The sequence below is a fragment of the Crocuta crocuta genome, unplaced genomic scaffold (genome assembly GCF_008692635.1).
Source record: "Crocuta crocuta isolate KB4526 unplaced genomic scaffold, BGI_CrCroc_1.0 scaffold4, whole genome shotgun sequence".
NCBI lineage: Eukaryota > Metazoa > Chordata > Mammalia > Carnivora > Hyaenidae > Crocuta > Crocuta crocuta.
Genome location: NW_027529996.1, coordinates 3,059,937 through 3,081,888, shown reverse-complemented (window position 1 = coordinate 3,081,888; position 21,952 = coordinate 3,059,937). Strand labels below are relative to the sequence as shown.

General features: G+C 33.5%; 1 protein-coding gene across 3 annotated transcripts in view; it reads right to left on the bottom strand.

Moving 5' to 3' along the window:
- The window catches only part of RICTOR (RPTOR independent companion of MTOR complex 2), a 119,830-nt gene that overhangs the window by 49,998 nt on the left and 47,880 nt on the right, over nt 1–21,952 (bottom strand). For all 3 annotated transcript variants that reach the window (XM_077763466.1, XM_077763467.1, XM_077763468.1), the window contains exons 3-7: nt 18,833–18,897; nt 17,654–17,785; nt 11,637–11,700; nt 7,400–7,526; nt 3,057–3,226 (exon numbers count right to left, since the gene is read on the bottom strand). In XM_077763466.1, the coding sequence (XP_077619592.1) occupies nt 3,057–3,226; nt 7,400–7,526; nt 11,637–11,700; nt 17,654–17,785; nt 18,833–18,897 (558 nt within the window). The remainder of the gene's footprint in view (nt 1–3,056; nt 3,227–7,399; nt 7,527–11,636; nt 11,701–17,653; nt 17,786–18,832; nt 18,898–21,952) is intronic.

The window sequence follows — 21,952 nt, the reverse complement described above, 5'->3', positions numbered from 1 at the left end:
TCGGGTGAAATTCTCCATTATTTCATCTATTTTCTTTCTTCATTTTCCTGAACAAATTATTCATGGTTGTTTTAAAGTCTTTTCCCTCTATCTGCACTATCTGGATCACCTGTGGGCATGTTCCTCTTTTTTGGGTTTTTAGTCATATGGTCACATCTTTTTGCACGAATGTCAGACATTGGGAATATTNCTTCCTGTGAGGCAGTCATGGGGGGGCGGGGGGGGCGCACAGTTGTGGTCATCTTATCCTTATCACCAACAGAGTTACCCTGTTGTAATTTTGAGAAGACTGAGCATACCTTTGGTTTTCCTATGTTCCTGAAGTATGGTCTTCCAGTGCTTTCAACAGAGCTTAGCAACTGTTTCCCTCCTGAGCAATGAGAGACCAGGATTCTTTTCTATATATTTCTTAAGCTTTGAACTTAGATCTTTACCTATCCACCCGGAATAGCTTCAGGATTTTGGAGATATCAACAGGAAATCAGCTATGAAATATCCAAATTTGTCACTTCAGTACCACACAAATGCCAAAAGCTCTTTTGGTTTTCTGACACCAGCAAAGGCCTACCTGGATTTTCAGCTTCTAATTACATATTAATCAATAAGTAGCCCCAAGAAAAAAAGCAATTGCAGATAACCAGTGTAAATTCACTCATTTTAGGCCTTCCAACTTTTGCCCCTGGCCCCTCCTAAGAGCCCTCTGCAGTCTGCACTGGAGACTGCAGCATATTCCACTGTGCTTTCCTCAGGATCTGACATCATAGCTTTTCCCCTGCTCAGAGTCTCGTTTCAGCAAATGTCTAAAGGGGTAAATCAGATGTGGTCTGAGGAATTTTCCAGTTTCTAGGCTTGTAACTCCATACCTGCAAGACTGTCAAGTAAGTCTGGTCTTCTACCAGGCCCATATCATGTTCTTAGCCTTGAGCCTATGATCTGAATCTGCAAATGTCCCCCAGGGCATCTGTAGGTGTTCAGGGCAACTCTCAAAGAATCTTCCTTCTCTAGAATTTTACTCTCTGGTCCTTATTGCTTACACAGCTCTATAGTGCTCTAAATACATGACTTTCATAATTATTCAGCTTTTCTAGTTTACATAACAGATGCTATGAGCTATCCTATTCTACTCTGAGGTATGAGTTTAAAAAATATATTTTTAAAAATTTACTATAAAAAATTATAATTAATATACAACCTGATACATCATCTATTCTGATAACACTAATATATTAAATCCATACATTTTTCTGTCTGAGGCTAAAACATATCCCAGATAGTAGAAATAAATGTCAGGGTAAATTTAAAAAGCAATTTTTAACAGGAAGATCTGGGGCTAACAACAGGGACCATAGCGATGAAAATAATTCTTTTGGATGCAGAAAATGGAAATCAAAGAATCAATTTAGAATCACACTTTTTAAAAAATAATTAATAAAAATGAGGACAATACTCTCTTGGCACACTATATAATGATGATGAATAATATCCAAGGTAACCAGTATTTGTTTAATAAACTTACTATGTGCTAGGTGTTACATAAAACATTTTATGTAGATTAGAATAAACATATATAAAGTACCTAGAAATACTGTCTAATTCATTATAAGCATTACATGAGTGTTAGCTAGTGCTATTACCACTATTATTATTATTATAGTATTTATTGTTCACAATAAATCTTTTGAGTTGAAAACCATGGCCTTCATCTTACCTAAGGAAAAATGGGTCCAAGAGAGGCTTATAACTTATGAAAAGACATAAATCTAGTACGTCATAGAGCAAAAAAATCAAAACCAGATCTGTATAGCCCAAAGTCTATGCTCTAAATCATTATGTTATTCTGGGGAAATCTTGTTAAGGAAAAACAAAAAAATCTAACATTTGTGGTTTTAAAGGAGTATATACAAGCAAAGACACTAGTGTACTTAAATGTCTACCATATTCTTTTGAGGTTTTTTTTTTTCACTTAATAGTCTTTGCTAATCTACTTTACAATTATAGAGGAATAATAAACAGGCCAATTATGTTATCTTCCTTTATTATAATCATCTCACTAATCCTAAAATTATACTTTCTTATTTGATAAAAAAACAGGCTAAACATATTAAAAATGCTAGTTTATTCCCATTAGACTCCCATGAATAATGAAGATTTTTGAAATCACTTAACTAAGGAGAATACTGCACTTAAATATGTTAATGATAAAGGCTGTCACTTTTATAATCTCAAATATTTCTACTATCTCCCTAATCAAAGCAGAACTATATGGTTTAAGACAAGTTTCATAAAATAATTTAGACAGATATACTACAGAATACAGCCTTTATACCTTGCATAATTTCACACCCAAATATAAACAAATCCTTGGCATAAACTTACTCCAAATGGTATCTGCAATGGACAACAATGTAGTACATTCAAAACAAATAAACTAAAGATTAGTTTGTGGTAATTCTGTTCAAACCTCCACTATACACTTTGTTATTAAAAAAAGAGAAAACAGTTTTATTATTTTATGAGACTGACATGCTGCTTACTGCACTAAGGAGACACCTTGAAACAGTCTTATTATTTTAAACTAACTGTAAAAAACACTGAATTAGTAAAAAGAAAAAAATTAAATTGTCAAGTTTTTTTTTCTATTTTTTTGAGGTATATATGGTCATTAGTTGCTAACAAGTACTTCCAACTTCAGAGAATTTTAGCATGCATTAATAAATAGTATACAATTAGCAGGAGCTTTTCACACAATGTACTAAAGTTCTTAAAAAGAAATGGTTTTCTAAAATCAATGTGTATGTAACAGACTTGTGCTCTAATCTAATAGAGTTTTCACAGATAATAAAAAGAAACTTCACTTTACAAGCTGATGAAACATTTTTGAGAAGATTATTTTCAAATCAGTCCAAACTGAATGAGTTATAAAATATTGCTGGGGATAAGCCAGTCTTCATTAATTTAGATTTGATAACGCTGTGCTGCATCTGTTAACCTAAAAATTTCAAAGTATGTACTTAAAGTCGTATCTTAAAACTAGAAAAGGATATTAAAGTTCCTACCTCTAACTCTACATCAGCTCGCACATATTGTCGGGTCTTTGGATGATTAAGGAGGTGCAAAATTGTAGTAATGAGGGCCTCATTTATTCGACTTAATTGGCAATCGATCACATTTTTCAAGATGGTGTTTAGTCCACCTCGAAGGGCCACCACCTCTGGATTCTGAAGTGCTAAAATAAAAAAGAAAAACTTAATAAACTTAAATAGGGGATAAATAATAAAAGGTAATCAGAAATTGGGGGTTTTATTTTGAAACTTAATTTCCTTTTTTACTTGAAATATTTCTAGTCAAAAACATTTAAATCATGAATAATATATATCTAGTAAGAGCCACTGAATATACTTCCCCAAACCCTGAATTTTTTTTAATATTTCTGAATTGCCTTTTTATATCCTTTGTCCATATTTTACTGGAACGGTTCTTCTTCCATATCAATGCAAGAAGTTGTTCATATAATGTGAATATTAAGCCTTTCACCTATTTCAAATCTGTTTTGTAATTTAACTTTAGATTTTTAAGCTCAGAAACAGCTCCCTTCAAAGATCAGGCATTTTCTGATCATGTGTATATGTATGTGTGTGTTAAGTGAGTTCTTGATTAACATTTTAGTTTTCAATCCGTCAGGAAATTGAGTTTTGCATTCATAAACTCAATTTTTTTCAATGTTTAATCGATTATCCCAGCATGTTTCCCAAGCTGATTTTTTATCCTTTTGATATACTAAAAACTTCTATTTACCAGAGTCTGCAACTCATTCTTGATTTCATTTTTTCTCTCTTAAAAACTTAGATTAATAGTTTTTGTTTTTTTTTAAATAAAAACCTTTCCCTTCTCTTCCATTCTCTCAAAAATGTTTTCATGGTTGGATCACTCCTATTTATTCTAGCTTCATTTTAGAATTAGGTTCCTTCTATTTTTTCTAAAATGAGGTATAATTACATATAGTAAAATCCACAGATCTTAATGTTATAGTTCAATAAATTTTGAATAATTTTTATACTCATTAGCAATATCCAATCAAGATACAGAAATTTCATCATCCTAGAAAGTTTCCTCACACCACTTTCAGCCAGTACCCCCTCCACTACCAACAACCAATGTTCTCATTTCCACCCATATAGGTTAGTTAGCTGTATACTACTGAGAATCAATTGGACAAATTCAAGTCAAAAGTAACCCCCAAACACACACACACAAGTCTTACATATTTCTTACTAAGTTTGTTATATATAGTTTTCTTTTCCTTTGGAAATAGTATTTTTTTTTCTATTATACTTACTGATTATTGCAGAAACACAAAATAAATCTATCAAATCTATATTGTCACACCTTACCACTGTATTGAATTACTTAAGTTCTGTTTTTCAGTTGATTGAGTTTTCCAGATATATCTACAAAGAGTTTCTTCTAACATGTAAACTTTACTTATTATTTAAATTTACTAACCTGACTGAATATTTTTCACAAAACTAATTAGGAGTTAAAGTTTGTTGTATTTATACAGATTCACCATTAAAAATAATACAAAATGTTGGGGCACCTAGGTGGCTGTTGGTTAAGTATCTGACTTTGGCTCAGGTCATAATCTCACGGTTCGTGGATTTGAGCCTCACATTGGGATCTTGCTGATCGCTCAGACCCTGGAGCCTGCTTCAGATTCTCCCTCTCTTTCTACCTTTCCCCTGCTCATGCGTACGTGCTCTCTCTCCCACAATAATAAATAAACATTTAAAAAAAATTTTAGGGGTGCTTGGGTGGCTCAGTCAGTTGGGCATCCAACTTTGAGGTTTGTGGGTTCAAGCCCTGCATCAAGCTCTGTGCTGACAGCTCAGAGCCTGTAGACTGCTTCGGATTCTGTGTCTCCCCTTTCTCTGCTTCTCCCATGCTTATGCTCTGTCTCTGTCTATAATAAATAAACACTAAAAAAATTTTTTAATTAAAAAAAATTTTTAAATTTTAAAAGAATATTTTAAAATATTTAAATATTTAAAATATTTGTTTATTCAAAAAATAAAATTTTTAAAGAATATACAATGTTGATCTGATGATAAAAATATCCTATAATGTTAATAAAGGAGGCTTCTAATTATTTTATGTTGTACGTGTAGAGGTATGTGTGTGTATAGCTATGTGTATATGTATATAAAATGACAGTTTCATTAAAAAATTGGCAGGTTTCCATATTTTAATACTTTCATTTAGATTATACGATATAAGAACTCTCTGTTCCTTAAACAATGTTTTTAAGACAAAACTACCTGAATGGTCTTTTGAGAGGCAATTATTTCATCAAGTACTTCTATCATTTTTGATTATGCTTTCTATCTTTAGTCAATTGAAAATAAAATTTTCTCTGATAATCAATTCATTAATATTTTCCAATATACATAAAAATTATCTCATAACTTAAAAACTTATGTTTCTTCATTTGCATATTAATCTTTTATGTTTTTCAAACAATACTGTGTGTGTGTGCACCTGTGCACGTTTCTCTTTCAATTTAACAGATCTTTCTTTTTAATGTTTGTTTATTTTGAGAGAGAGAGAGAGAGAGGTATGGAGAGAGAGAGAGCGCCCGCACAAGCAGGGAAGGGGCAGAGATAGACAACCCCCAGCAGGGTCCATGCTGTCAGTGCAGAGCTCAGGGCAAGGCTCGGCTATCACCATCCATGAGATCACGACCTGAGCCAAAATCAAGAGTTCCAACACTTAACTGACTGAGCCACTCAGGTGCCCCTGACATAAGATTATTTTAAATAATCACCCTTTTTCTCTATTAATTAAGACTCTTCATTGTTGTCTTCCTCCTGCTTACCTTAAAACTGATTTTCTTTCCTTCTTTTTCTATTTCTTGGGCTCACATACTAATTTTCATTGCTTTTTACTTAATTATAAAAGCATCTTATGATGATAAGTTAACTCTAAGTACAGTTTTCCAAGCATCCCATACACTGACAAGTCAGATTTTTATTATTTTCAAAATGTCCTTAATTAGGGAGTTTCTGGGTGGCTCAGTCAGTTGAACATCAGACTCTTGATTTCGACTTGGGTCATGATCTCACAGTTCATGGGATCAAACCCTGTACAGGGCCCTGAGCTTGCAGCTGAATGGGATTCTCTCTTTCTGCCCTTCCCTGGCGTGCACTCTCTCTCTCAGAATAAACTTTTTTAAAAAAATCCTTAATTTAAAAAAAAAAAGTTCTTAATTAAATTTCTGACTTTGTCTTGTTTTTAAAGAGTGTGTGTGCAGGTGGGTGAGGAGACGAGGAATGAAGAATCTTAAGCAGGTTCCACACCCAGTGTTGACGACTCCGAGACTTGGGGCTCGATCTCACAACTGAGAGATGACCTGAATCGATATTAGGAGTCCAACAAGTACTTAAGTGACTGAGCCACCCAGGGGGGCCCTGACTTTATCTTTAAATTATAGGTATTGTGAACAGTATTTCTAAATCTTCAATAATGGGATTTTATTCTCTTACTTAGTTTAAAATTCTGTCATTAATTTATTTATTACACCAAGAGTGAATGTAACCTATACCAGCTCTTACTTTTGGTGGGGGAAAAAAGTTATCATATCATTTAAAATTGTATTTTTCCATTTTAAGTGAGGCTGAATTTTTAAAATATATTGATTAGCCATGTAATTCTTTGAGATTTATTTTTCCTACTAATCCATATGAGTAAGTTATTTACTGATCATGTGTTTAACATTTATTTTTTCTTTGTTCTAGTACAATCAAATCTATAGCTGATGAAATCTGTTTTTTTTTTTTTATAATTCAAGACTCCTCTTCCTTACAATGATCAGATAAACATTCATTTTTTTGCTCTACTTTTTCCCATTTAACTATTTAATCCTTCTGCATNGCTGATGAAATCTGTTTTTTTTTTTTTATAATTCAAGACTCCTCTTCCTTACAATGATCAGATAAACATTCATTTTTGCTCTACTTTTTCCCATTTAACTATTTAATCCTTTTGCACTCAGATTCTTCTTCTTTTTTTGTGTGATGGATTATTTATTGTTTTAACCCACATCGAGATACAGTATGGTTAACTAATATCTGAGAACCAGACTTTAAGGAATTTTATTCTATTTACTGGAGTTTGGACAATTTCTATAATCCTATAAACTAATTTTTTCCTATCTTTGTATGAATAACTAAGATTTCATGTATGAAAAGCATTTTAAAAATATCATAATCTTATATTCTTTCTAAAACACTACATTTGTATTACCTAAAGAGAATTCTGACCCACTTCAAATTTTAAAATGTTATATTCTTATATATATACTTTCTAAAATGTTTCATTTGGATTACTTGAAGACAATTCTGACCTAGTTCACAGATAATGGCAATGCATGCTCGGACCATTCTGTCTCTTTCTTGAAGTCCATCATTTCCAACTGCTATTAATGAGTTGGCCACAGAGCTAGGAAACAAGGAAGCATTCACAGTAATCATCTGGAACAGGGAGGAATCAGAAAAAGAAGTTATTTATCTCATACTACATGTTTAATACCTATTTTGTTCAGATTGAGATTTTCACAACCATATAACATTTGTAAGATCCAGGCATCTATTTTAATCTTCTTCTTCATAGGTACATTTCAGAGGATTACCAGAATTAATAATTAATGCAATAAACATTAATGATCATTACTATGAAACAATGTTGGCTTTTTTCCCTAATAGTTTAGACTACAAATCAATTAACTGACAAGATGTAATGTTTCTGAGATCATAAGCTCCCTGGAGTTGGCACTGTATTTTGCACATTTCAGTACCTAGACAAAGGGAATCAGTGGTAAACAGCTGTCAACACACTGCTGTACTATTACATTCCTGACTTGTCCCCATATATACACCACCAAGTCCTGTTCTACCAATTTCCCTCCTTATCCATGCTCTTTCTCCCACCAAACTCTGATTTGGGCCCACATTCTTTTTCACTTTACTGCCACAGATGCGTAATAATCTCCCTATCTCTACCCATCACTTGTTGCTAAGCAAAAGGCAAAGTTAGATCTTTAATACTTCAAGAAGTTAGATCTTTAATATTTCAAACAGTTTGTATCTGGTGACAAAACTTTGGGTGAATCTTACTTAAACTTAAATGAAAAGTTTAACTGGCAATAATATATTTGGAATGCTGAAAACAGATAACATATCTTCAATTTGGAAAATAGAAAGAAAGCAGATTTGTAATTACTCTTTAATAAATAAGGACAATTTGGAAGAGAACTATTTCAAAATAACAGGTCCCTGGAGTGGGAATAATTAATCTGTACTAGATGTTATTGGATTTATAATCCTGTGTATCAAGGGCAAGTGATTTGCCTTAATGAATCCCTTTCAACTGTAAAAAAATCTGTGATATGTTAATCTCTTATTATATGAATAAAGAAATAACATCTGAAGAAAATTGATGGCTTCAATTAGACAGGCAGTGAGTAGAATTTCAATCAGATAAAGAATAGGAACAGCTGAAAAGCAGGAAAATTATATAGAAAATGAGTGAGTCAAAAGCCAGGAAGGATTCCCTGGATTGGACAGACAAAAAATAAAAATAAAAAATAATTTAAAAATCAAGAGACACTGAAAATAAACAAGTAAACAAAAATCTTCCAAATGAGTGAGACAGGAGAAAGAGAAAGAAAAGTAACATGAATATTCCTTAATTATTCACGGAGCAAGTAAGTTATCCTAAACAACAAATGTTTCTTGCTTTTCTTTAAAAATAAAGAAGATTAATACTTATGTAGAAAATTTTAAAGCTTTTAAAATGAATACAAAAAGACCACAGTGACATAGCCAGTATAATATTAATATTAATTTCTACTAGGTCAGTTGCCAAGATGTTGCTGAAAAAAAGAAATACATACTTTGGTTGTTAAAATTACCAATGAAATTACAGTTCCTCTAACCAATACTGGCCACTATCCACTCAGCAAGCATACTTTCCTTTTAACTCTATTTGCTTTTAGCTAAACCAAGGAGGAACCCTGAGCCATCATTCTTCCTCTAAGCCTATATCCTACCACCAGGTATAAGCAATTTTCCTGCTCTTGAGATTCACCAATGATATCTGCCTTAAATTACTCTGTTATTTCAGAACAGAAGAAAATAGTATTTTTCTTATAGCCTTACTAAATTGTTAAGGGTATGTTTACTTTTACTGGGATGTTTTGTAAACTAAATTGTAACATGCCAAAACATTTTATAAAACTGAAAACAAAAATTACTGAATAATTTGAAGAAGGTGAATTTAATTGTTTGCATCTACCTGGAATTGTCTTTTCTTCTGAACCCAATTTTTAGGGCAGCAATTCTCAAAAAAATGATCCAGAAAACTAGGGTCTCTAGGATATTTTCAGAGATTCTGCAAAGTTAAAACTATTTTCATAATAACACAAAGGCATTATTTGTTTTTTTTTTTTAATTTTCTCACAAGTATATACTAAAGTTTCCCAGAGGCCCTGTAGAATGTAAAGTCAGAACAGACTGAATGCAAAAGCAAATACGACAATCCAGCTACTACCTTCTATCAAGACAAACATTAAACAGATTTGCAAATATCTCAAATAATGTCACTGTGTTCACTGAGTTTCTTTTTAGAAAATATAATTATTTTTATAAAAATGTGTTTCTATGTGATGGGTTTCTTATTTTTAATATACTAATGTATATTTTAATTTCTCACATATAATTCCTTGTATGATAAATACTGACATATATAACTCAAATAACCATAGGGTTATTTTTGTTCTTCAGAAACAAATTTTGTTTTCTTGAATTCTCAAAATCATGGCAGTAGGAGAGGCTGTATGAGTAAGTAAAAACCATAAATCGAGTTTTTAAATTTAAATTTGAAAAGTCAAATCACAGTCCCAATGTAACAGTTTACCTATAACAAAAATATTGTAATCTAACTTCAATATCACTCTTACTAAAATTGTGAATTTCTTTTAAGACAGTCATTCATTTACTTCTTCCTCACTATGCTCACCTGTGGGTACCATTACTAACCACAAGCTGGACAATTGGAAGAAAAAGGACAACGAGGAGATCTAGCTAATGTGCAATTGAACATTCTACCATCCTGGAGTATGCACTGAATTCAAAAGTGGGTAAAGGGGAGACGGGTTAAAATTTTTAATGTTTTAAAAATAACTGAAATAATTGTATGTATTTTTATATTAAAGCAACTACATACTGCATGAGTCTCATAAATGTTTAGGATGAAACATGAAAAATTCTTACATAAGCTGTGTTCTGACCAAGTTAACTCTTAGTTCACGATGTTCTTCTGCCATTAGGGTATCACATTAAATAACAACAAAAATTCCTTGAAAACTTCTTACTAGAAGTGTTATGGATTATCCTTAACATCCTCTATTGCGAAATTTAGATTTTGACCTTTTATTCTGCAACATGGTCTGAACTGCTTACGTTAACTGCCTATGGACTGTATCCAAATTCACCTTCAAAACAAGCAGCTTGTAACCAGCTTGTGACTATTTGTGACATACATTTAAATGGTATTAATTCCAAGCATACAAGTAAGAGAAAATCAAGAGTGGGGAACAAGTAATCCTCTTTCTCCAATAACCTATCAGAGCAGTAATTTCATTTACATGTCTACTAAAGGAAGAAATACAGTAGCTCCTCCCCACCCCTTTATAGATGGGGGATATGTTCCAAGACCCCCAGGGGATGACTGAAACCACAGACAGTACTGAATTCTATATGTAAACTACACTAAAAGCCTACTTTTGACTAAAACTCTTGCTTATAACATAGTCAATTAACACATATTTTGTACGTTATATATATTATATACTGTGTTCTTACAGTAATGTAGGCTAGAGAAAAATACTAAGAAAATCGTAAGAGATAATGCATTGACAGTTCTGTACTGTATTTACCAAAAAAAAAATCCGTGTGTGTGTGTGTGTGTGTGTGTGTGTGTGTGAACCCATGAAGTTTAAACCCATGTTGTTCAAGGGTCAAGTATAACGTTTTTTACTGTACATATATACCTAAGATAAAGTTTAAATCACAAATCAGGCACATCAAGAGATTAACAACAATAATAAAACAGAACAATTATAACAATATACTGTAATATAATTTATATGACTATGGTCTCTCTCTCTCAAATTATCTTATTGGACTATGCTCACCCTTCTTGTGGTGATGTAAGATGATAAAATGACTACGTGAGGAGACGAGTGAGGTGATGCTGTGGGTACTGTGACACAGCATTAGGCTACTACGGACCTCCTGACCATATGGCAGAAGGAAAACCAAGGNTTAAGATGAACATTTTATTAAAAAATATTGTCCTAGCTGTACCCAATCACATAATTACACAAAATATTTATGCTTACCACTAGGTTTAATAGACCTATTTACCTCACATAATTTTAACCAAGCAAAAATGTTTAATGAGAATTTAGCCTTTAAATTTTTCAAAAAGATTTCATAAAACAGTCCAAACCTAAAAATGTAAAATACTTATTTAGCATGAAAACCAAAAAATCGGCCTTTTCTCTCAGACATAGAGCATACCTTTCTGACTAATCGAAGTGCTTGTGTCCTCTCTACCTCGTTGCTCTGCTGTATGTCAATGCACCTAAATAATACACAAAATATTTAATTATTGATAAAAAATTTTAGTAAACAATTTTTTTGTATAATACCATCAGATCAGACCCATCTTCATAATGTTACTATAGTATTTTAAATTTTAACACATGTGATTTTTCAATACCAGCAGATACTTATATAGTTAACTTACATCTCTATAGTGATATTTGTTATAATAAAGCATTTCAAAACTACTTCATTTAAAACTCCAGAAAAGAACACAGTAAATAATTTACAGAATTATGTACGTCAGTAGAGAAATAATAAACTTAGGGAAAAGCTAAGTACCAGAATCTACTGAAAAAATTATTCACCTGTCTTTGATAAAATTCACAATTTTTTAAAAATTGTGAAGGGAACACATTTCCAGCTTATGTTTTAGTTTAAATATGATTTTAACCAGGATCTATATTTTATATATTATGACTAAGTTAAAAGTCTTATATACTAGCCACAGTAATTCTATTTTACCACATATAATTTAATATACAAGTGCACTTCAAAAATTAATGCTCAATCAGATATCACATACCTAACATTTCTCTGTAAAATTACTCAATTTTTTAAGTCTTTGATTTATGTAGCAGAATAATTCATTTTTACTTATGTTTAGATAGTTCACCATTCTGATCAATACATATAGTCTGCTACTCAAAAAGCATTTCTTCCATCTGAATACAATGAAATCTAAGGCAATTTTATTAAAGAGTAAGAAAACACAGAATCCCATTTCTGGCCACAACAAAGAGGCTGGATCAGATCACCCTCCCAGCCAAAACAACTATAAAGGTTAAGCAAAATACTTTTAAACTGTTAAAAGGGCAATCGATAATAATCCCTGAAAAGAGATGGACAAACTCCACATCGAATCAGGCTTTGTCCTGAGAGGCACCTGTCAATCCCCAGTTTTAGGGGAATAGAGTCCTAGCAGAAAACAAAAGTCTTGCGACACTGGAGTGACAGGTTGAACTTTGGTGCAGCCAATGTGGCTGCGACTTAGGGGGGAAAATCCCAGTAGAAAAGAAAACATAGGAAAGTGAATGCAAATCTTCGTGCAATCTCCTCTCCAAGGCATGTGTCAATTCCTATGTTGTCAAAAGCAGGGTAAAAATACAAGAAACCAAACAAAAAGCTATTGCTGCGAGGCTAAGGAATTAAGCAAATTCCGGCAGGTACATGATACTCTACAATAGATGGTAGGACTCAAGGCTGCTCAAGGTGGAGAGGTTCTGCTAAACATCTTCAACTATCACTTGAGATCCCAAAGATAGCCACTCCATAGAGCAAAGGCAAAGCTAAAACTAAACGTTAACCAAATCAGTGTGATAAGACAACATTCTAAAATAAAGCTCAATCCTCTTAAGAGGAAAAGAGCATGATCCAGAAGCAGATATTTTGAATACACAATTTTCATATTCAATCATATAATAATATGAGGTATGCTTTATAACAAAGGGCCAAGTTACCAAAAACCAAGAAGAGAAAATTACAACAAAAATAGAACACTCGTGGATCCACATGTTATTGTCATCATAAGAAGGCTATAGATAGATAACTATGATAAATATGCTCAAGTAAATAGAAGAAAACATGGAGAAATAAAGCAGCAATGTAGAATCTTTAAATAAGAGCAAAACAAATCATAGAAATACAGTAAAAGAAATTAAAAATTCAAGAAACTGATTTACTAGCAGGATGGAATAAAAGAAACAAAACAGGTGAGTAGAAAGTAACCACACTGAAGCACAAAGCTGACAACAGCAGCTGAAAATACAGCAGAGACCTGCGGGACAGTGAATAGATCCAACACTATGTAGCTGGAGTACGGGACGCTATGGGAGAAGAAAGAGGAGAAAATAACCTTTAAAATAGCCAGAGAAAAAGATGTATCACTTACAAAGAAAAAACAAGAGACCGCTTACTGTTCAAGTTAAAAAAAAAAAAAAAATCCAGAAGACAATAACTTAAAGTATTGAAAACAGGAACCAGTCACAAAAATAGCCTTCAAATATGAAGGCACAAAGAGAAGCATTTACACACAAATAAAAGATGAGAGAATTCATTTCAAGAAGACCTGCACTACAAGAAACAGTAAAGGAAATTCATCAAACAGAAAGTGATCCAAGATGAATGAAAATGTGCAAATAGAAGAAAAAAGGACATCAGAATGAGTAAATAATGTATGTAAATGTCAACAGTACCAGTTTAAAACAGTAACAAGACTATCCTGTAGGGTTACAAATATATGCAGAAATAAAAACTATAACAATAATACAAAGATCAGAGGGGAGATTACATAAACCATAAGAGGTTTCCTGCATTGTTCTGACTGTAATAAAACATTAAACCTGAATATCAGGTATGTAAGTTGTAATCTCTAGGGCAACTAGTAAAAGAAGACGGCTTTATAACCAAGATATTAATAGAAGAGGAAAAGAAATTCTTCACTATTGCAAAAGAAACAAAAAAAGGGAGAAATACAAAAACAACCGGTGTGACAAATCTCAAGATAGCAAACCAATTCAAATATATGAGAAAATTAACACCAAGAAGAACAAACTCATAAATATATATATAATTATATTACATAAAGTCCACAGACCATGCATATTAAAATACACTAGACACAGTCTAAATGTTCTAATTAGAAGACAAAGAAAATCAAACTAGATTTAAAAACAAACAAAAAGCCTATATTGTGTTTATAGGCAAGAAGATTTAAATGTAAAGACAAAAACAACAGAAAGTAAAAGGATGGTAAAGGATATATCCTGCAAGCCCTATTTTAGTATATGTGCTGCCGAAGCGAGCACTATCCTGCAAACCTTAAATCAAAGCGAGGATAGCCATATTACTATGACGCAACATGAACACTCATAAAAGATGTACTCCTAGAATAGAGAAGGACACTTTATAACTATAAAAGTCCTAGCCCAATGTGAAGGTTTAACAATTCTAAACATGAATGTAGTAGCAAAGCTTCAAAATATATAAATGATTGACAAAAGGAGGAGAAAATATGAATAGTACTGTATCTGTTATAGAAACTGAATCCATAAACTTAAAACTTCTTTAAAAAGAAAAGCCTATGCCCAGATGCACTGGTGAACTTTACTAATCATGGAGGGGAAAACCAACAACATCCATCTTACATAAACTTTTCCAGGGAATATAAAAATATGGGAACTCTTCCCTAGTTGTTTTAAAAAGCAAAGAAAAAAAACTCTGGACACCAATACTAAAACAAGGACATTAGAAGAAAGGAAAAATATAAGCCAATACAATTCATGAACTTTGCTACAGAAATCTTCCACAAAATATTAGCAAACCAAATTCAGTTAATATTTAAAAAGGACAAAACACACAACAAACATGTGGCATTTACTTCAGGAATGCAAGCAAGGAATATAAAAAAAAAAGTCCATGAAAAGCCTACAGCAAGTATCCCAAATAATGGCAAAATACTGAATACTTTCAACCGGAGTTCAGGACCAAAACAAAGTTGTCCATTACTACTATTTCTAGTCAGTGCAACAAAGCAAGAAAAATAAAGGATACTAAACTTAGAAAGGGGGAAATAAAACAGTCATCATTTGCAATTAATGATTACATACAAAGAAACTCTAAAATAATTTTTTTAACGTATTATTTATTTCTGAGAGACAGACAGAGAGAGACAGCATGAGCAGGGGAGGGTCAGAGAGAGAGGGAGATACAGAATCTGAAACAGGCTCTAGGCTCTGAGCTGGCAGTCAGCACAGACCCCCTTGCGGGGCTTGAACCCACGAACTGTGAGATCATGACCTGAGTCAAAGTCAGATGCTTAACCACCCAGGTGCCCCTAAAATAAGTTTTAAAACAATTAGAACTGAACAGTTGAATCTAGCAAGATCACGAGATGAAAGTGATCCAAACCAAAAACCAAAACTGAAAACCCACTATTAGCAGCAAAAAATATGAGAAAGAAAAAATTTAATTTACATTCATACGATATTAAAAACATACCTTAAAATAAACATAATATATGCAAGACCTCTGCACAGAAAACTACAAAATACTGTTGAGAGACACTAAAGTTCCAAATAAATAAAGGTTTAGAATATTCAATGTTAAGATATCAATTCACCTCAAATTAATCTAAAACTTTGTGCAATTACCACTAAAATCCCAGAGTATCTTAAGGCAATGGACAAGTTGATTCTAAAATTTATATGAAAATGCAGGGCATAAAATAGCCAACATATTCTTGAAGAAAAGGTGGAGGATTTACACCAACAGATAATTAACACAGTATCAAGATGTAGTCATTGAAACAGTGAGAAACGGGCAAGAACGGACAAACAGACTAAAGAGACTAGTGAATGCAAAACAGATCCATAACTATCAGTTATCTGGTTTACAAAAGAAGCTTCACTAATCTTGACAAGACAGGAAAATCTCTTCAATAAATGCTGCTAAAATGTACTGCATATCCATAAAAATAAATCACGACCTGACACCTAATTAAAAATATAAAGGAATAAAACCTTTAGAGGAAAACATAGTATAGTATGTTTCAAATAGTGCAAGAGCATTAGCCATAAAATCAGATTCTATTAATTAGGAAGAGACAAATGGCAAAGCAGATGGACTTGGAGAAGAGACTGTCAATACATATAACTGACAGGAATCATATCCAGAACATCAAGAACTCCTATATAATGAAATAGACAGATAATCCAATATACAAATAAGCAAAAGACAAGGATGTCCAAGTAGCCAACAAACAAAAGGTGCTTAACATCATTCATTACTTATTAGAGAAATGGAAATTAAACCCACAAGGAAACTTGGGGCACCTGAGTGACTCAGTTGGTTAAGCATCTGAATCTTGATTTCAGCTCAGATCATGATCTCATAGTTTGTGAGTTCGAGCCCCATATCAGGCTCTGCACTAACAGAAGCCCTCTCTCTCAAAAAATAAAGAAAGAAAAAAAACACACACACACAAAGAAACTCACAATGAACTCTAGAGCAGAAAGTCTATAATTAAAAACTGAAAGCAAGTGCTGATGAAAATGTAGAGACTGGAAATCTCCAGTATCACTGACAGGAATGTAAATCAGTCCAATCACTTTGGAAAACTGGCAGTATTTAGTAAAGCTAACTAGACATAAACCTATGACTCAGCAGTTCCAACACACACTTAAGAAAAAGGAGTGCATTTATGTCCACCTATAAGAATGTTTAGGCAGGAGCACTTGGGTGGCTCAGTAGGTTAAGGGCTCAACTCTTCATTTCACCTCAGGTCATGGTCTCACGGTTCCTGAGACCAAGCCCTGCACTGGGCTCTGTGCTGACCGCAGGAGCCTGTGGAACATGTTTGGGGTTCTCTCTCTGCCACTCCCCCATGCGCACGTGCATACTCTCTCTCTCAGAAGGAGGAGGAGGAGGAGGNGAGAGGAGGAGGAGGAGGAGAGGAGGAGGAGGAGGAGGAGGGGAGGAAGAAGAAGAAGAAAATAAATGTTCAGGGCAAAAAATAGCCAAATCCTGATAACAACCCAGAAAATCACCAATAGAATAGAATAAATGAACTGTAGTCTATTCATAACATGAAATATTACACAGCCTTTAAAATAAAAACCAGCTTGGATAAATCTCACAAGTAACACTGGGGAAAGAAAAGAGTAACTATGTAACTTTCCAATACAGGATGCTCAAGAACAGGGAAAACTGGATTACACTGAAAAAAAACAGAATGTTTACTATTGGTTGGAGACACAAGGGAACTTGACCAGGAATCTGAAAACATTCTGTCTTATTTGAAATAATGGGGTACTTGGTTGTATATATTTGTAAAAATTATTGGGTTTTACACTAAAAATCTGCACACTTTGTAAGTATGTTAAAACTTAATACATAATGTTTAAAAAAGCCACAGACAGCTCTAGGAAAATTACCTCGCTATTAAATAGTCCACTTTCAATTTTAGCACCTTCTGCAGAACGCTGGAGTCGTGGATGAGATACCGAAGGGCTCTCAGACCAGCTGCCCGCACTTCTTTTGCTTCATTCAATAAAGCTAACCGCAAACTGCATGGAAACAAAACAAGTTCTGCTGCATGAGTTTCAAATACACATAAAACTTCCTCAAATTCTTCTTCAGTTTGAAAGAAGCAAAACTACTGGTCATTTTACATATATAAAAATCATTCACTGTAATATGGAACTTCACTAATCTGTGCTGCCTTGGTATATTCTTACTAATCAAGAAAATGTTATTTTGTTCTACTGTCTGTAGTTTTATATAAACAATGGGAAACTAAATACACCTTTTTAAAACTATATCATATACACCTCTACGATCTACTCCCCTCTGCCCACCTGGTTCCACTCCCATCAAAAAATCATTGGTTTAGGTGTGCTTGGGTGGTGGAGTTAGTTAAGCATCTGACTCTTAATCTTGGCCCAGGTCATGATCTCACAGTTTGTGAGCTCAAGCCCCACATCAGGCTTTGCGGGGAAGGTGCTAAGCCTGCTTGGGATTCTGTTTCTCCTCCTCTCTGCTACTCCCCCACTCATGCGTGTGTGCTCTCGCTCTCTTTCTCTCTCTCCCTCAAAATAAATAAATAAGCTTAGAAAAAAAGAATCACAGTAAATACTTTATAACAGTAGGCACAGATTATATATATGGCTTAATTCCAAGCACACCACAAAGATGACTCTGAGATTCTAACAATATGTCTCTGTCAGTAGGCTTGAGAAAATAAAGTCTGCCATCAGCACACTCTGTCTTAAGTGAGGTCTAGAGAAAAGTGTACAGGTTCTTCTACTCGTTCCTGGGAATAATAAGAACTCTTGCTCTATGAATTTCAGATTTAATTTAGAAGCTTAAATTGTAGAAATCCATGTATTTCCTTCATTAGCTTTGATTCTTTATATTTGGTAATCACAAAGTATCAGTAAGAACAAAAGGGTAACAATTAAAAAATACTGGAGATCCTAAATTTTTCCAATGTTCAAACAACTGTTTCCACAAAATTAAATATAATGTGTTACACTATCCTTTTGGTTTAAAATTACTACAGTTGAAACTGCTAAAACCCAGAGAGGTGAGGGAGGGAACTAAACTATACTTACCAAATTATGATATCCTCATAGTTAAAACCCAGTTTTTCTTCACTATGGCCAATATCACAAAGAAGCTGTCAGAAAAACAAAAGTACATGAATGTGTTATCTACTCTTTTTTTTTATAATTTTTTTATAGTTTATTTATTTTTGAGGCAGAGACATACAAGAGCACAAGTGAGGGAGGGGCAGGGAGAGAGGGAGACACAGAATCTGAAGCAGGCTCCAGGCTCTGAGCTGCCAGCACAGAACCCGATGCAGGGTCAAACCCACGAACCGCGAGATCATGACTTGAGCCGAAGTCGGATGCTTAACCGACTGAGCCACTCAGGTGCCCCTGTTTTGTCATTTATATGTACGTTACTTTTTAGACTGAAAAACATAGTATTTATCTTTAGCAAAATTCCAGAAAATATATGATTTTACCACAGTTAAAATATGCATATTTATTTCTATCGCCTTACAATGTTTTTATTTGAGCTGCCAATTTTAGGTGTTTTTTTTTTAATTTTTTTTTAATGTTTTTATTTATGTTTGAGAGAGAGACCTCTAGTGGGAGAAGGGCAGAGAGAGAGAGGGAGACACAGAATCCGAAGAGGGAGACACAGAATCAGAAGCAGGCTCCAGGCTCTGAGCTGTTGGCACAGAACCAGACGCGGGACTTGAACTCAACAAGCTGTGAGATCATGACCTGAGCTGAAGTCAGACGCTCAACCGACTGAGCCACCCAGGCGCCCAATTTTAGGTTTCTTTAACTCTCCTTTTTGCTTTCATTTGAATCAGGCAATTATGCTTTATTATTCTCTCTTTCCCCCTCAAGTTTACGGTTTTAAAACTGTTTTTTAATGGTTGCCATTGAGATTACAATATGCATTAACTATTAACGGACTAACAGACTAATGCATTAATTAATTAACTATTAATTGTCCTCAACAGTGCTAGACTCTTCAAACACTTGAACTTCCATTACTCACCTCACATTTCACTTTACTGTTGTTTTCTCTACAGATCTTTCAAGCCCCATATTACTGTTATTTTTACTTTAGTTAATATTTAGTCAATATCAATTTATATTTACCAACAATTTCACCTTTTCCATTATTCTTCATCTCAGTGGTATCTTAGTGGGATATTCTTTCTTCTGTCTAAAGAATCCTACATTTGTTGTTGACCTGTTTTATTGGGTGTTTTCATTTACTTAATTTTTTAACCAAGGTTGGTGGTAACGGATTCTTTCGACTTTTGTTTGCATGGAAATTTTTTTTTCACTTTGTTTTTGTAGGATATCGTCCTGGATTTATACATTTATAGGTTAGCAGCTATTTTTATAAGAGCTTCAAGATGGTTTCCATTATCCCTATTGAAAAGTCTGCTTATCAGTCTTACTATTGGCTCTTTTGAAGGTCAGATCCTTTCAAGATTTTTTTTTTTTTGATTTTCAGCAATCTTACTGTTCAAGTGTGGTTTTCTCTGTATCTATCCTGCTTAGAAAAACAGAAATTCCCAAATCTCTAGGTTGATATATTTTAATAGTTTTAGAAAATTTTGTATATGATCTCTTCAAAATTACTTATTGCCCAATTCCCTCTTTTCTTTCTGGTAATTCAAATGTCAGATCCTTTCATGTATACTGTAAATCTCTAAAACCTGTTTTTTATTTTCTCCATTCTCTTTTATCTCAGTGCTTTCGTTAGATTTTTTCTATTTATCTGTCTTCTTATATGGCTAATCTTCTACCACATCCATCTAGTGAGTTCTTAACTTTTAGACATTGTTTTACCTTTCTTGAATTTTCATTTAACTTTACACATATCCAATAATAAAAAACTCATTTTCACCTATTTTCTCCATATTTCTTGATATATAAATATTTTAAGTATCTGAAGTGATTATATAAGTGAATGTGAATGTGTAGATCCCCTCTGGATCCATTTCTACTATGTTTTTCCTTTCACTGTACTCATGTAGTCCTGTCTCTTGGTAGATCCTGTAATCTTTGTATAGAGAAACTTGTACAGACTCCTGATAGTATCTTTCTCCACAGAGGGCTTATCCTCTTTGTTAGGTCACTGGACAATGCTAACCACAGAACAGATACTGCTCCGGTAAGATTCAGTCTACCTCTGTTTCTCCTTTTCCTCCCCACTCCCCAGGTTTTAACTGAAACCTGTTTTCAACTGAAACCTACATTTCAACTGAAACTTATTTGTTGTTGAGGGCATTAGTCCCAAGAAGATGACATATCCAATTTTTGTCTTGCAAAAACACTATAAGCTCCATCCTTATTTTCAAATATTGTTTCGTTTTAAATTTTTAGGTTTCCCATCTCAGAGAGTCCCAAGATTCAACATATGTACTGAGACAAGAACCTCTTTATACTATATTGCCTCTAGGTCTCCACCAAAAGGTCTGTGCTGTTTTTTCTGACTTTCAGCAACAGTACCACTGGGCCTAAGGTCTGAGTCCCTAGGTTTCTGCCCACACTCTACACTAGCCAGTATCACCTGGCAAACAAAAGTTGTAGGAGAAGTAAGCTCACCTCCACAAGATTCTCTTCTCCAAAGCTTTGGCTCCTATATTTCTTTTCAACTGAGCAGTTTCCTGCTATACCTTCAAACAGGCTTTCCTTGTTTTCATGAAGAACACTGACCAATTACCCAGATGACTAAATACCCACTTTAGCCTGAGTTCTGAAAACTGACTTTTACCTAAAAGTTTACCTAAAAGGCCTAACTGAAATGAACTGAAGAGAAGGTTGATCATTTAATTAACACTGAAGAATCAAAAGGGATTCCAAGTGCTATTATTCTTCCTCAGTATGAAGTTATGAACATCTTAACCATACAGAATAAACCAACCAAAGTGGCTGTCACATTGGTCTCTGTGAAAGGAATGGACCAAAGAATGTATTTTAAAAGGCACAATACTGTAGAGGAAAAAAAAAAAAGCTATACCTATCCTATTGGTAGGCTCCTTATAAATTTCCTATCCATTTTCTTCTTTAGAAGCAAAAAAAAAAAAAAACCCCCCCAAAAAAAAAGAAAAAAAAAAAAAAAAAAAAAAATCCCCCCCAAAAAAAAGGAAAAAAAAGAAATGTTCCAAATGGAATAAGAAACAGAACAGGAATAGA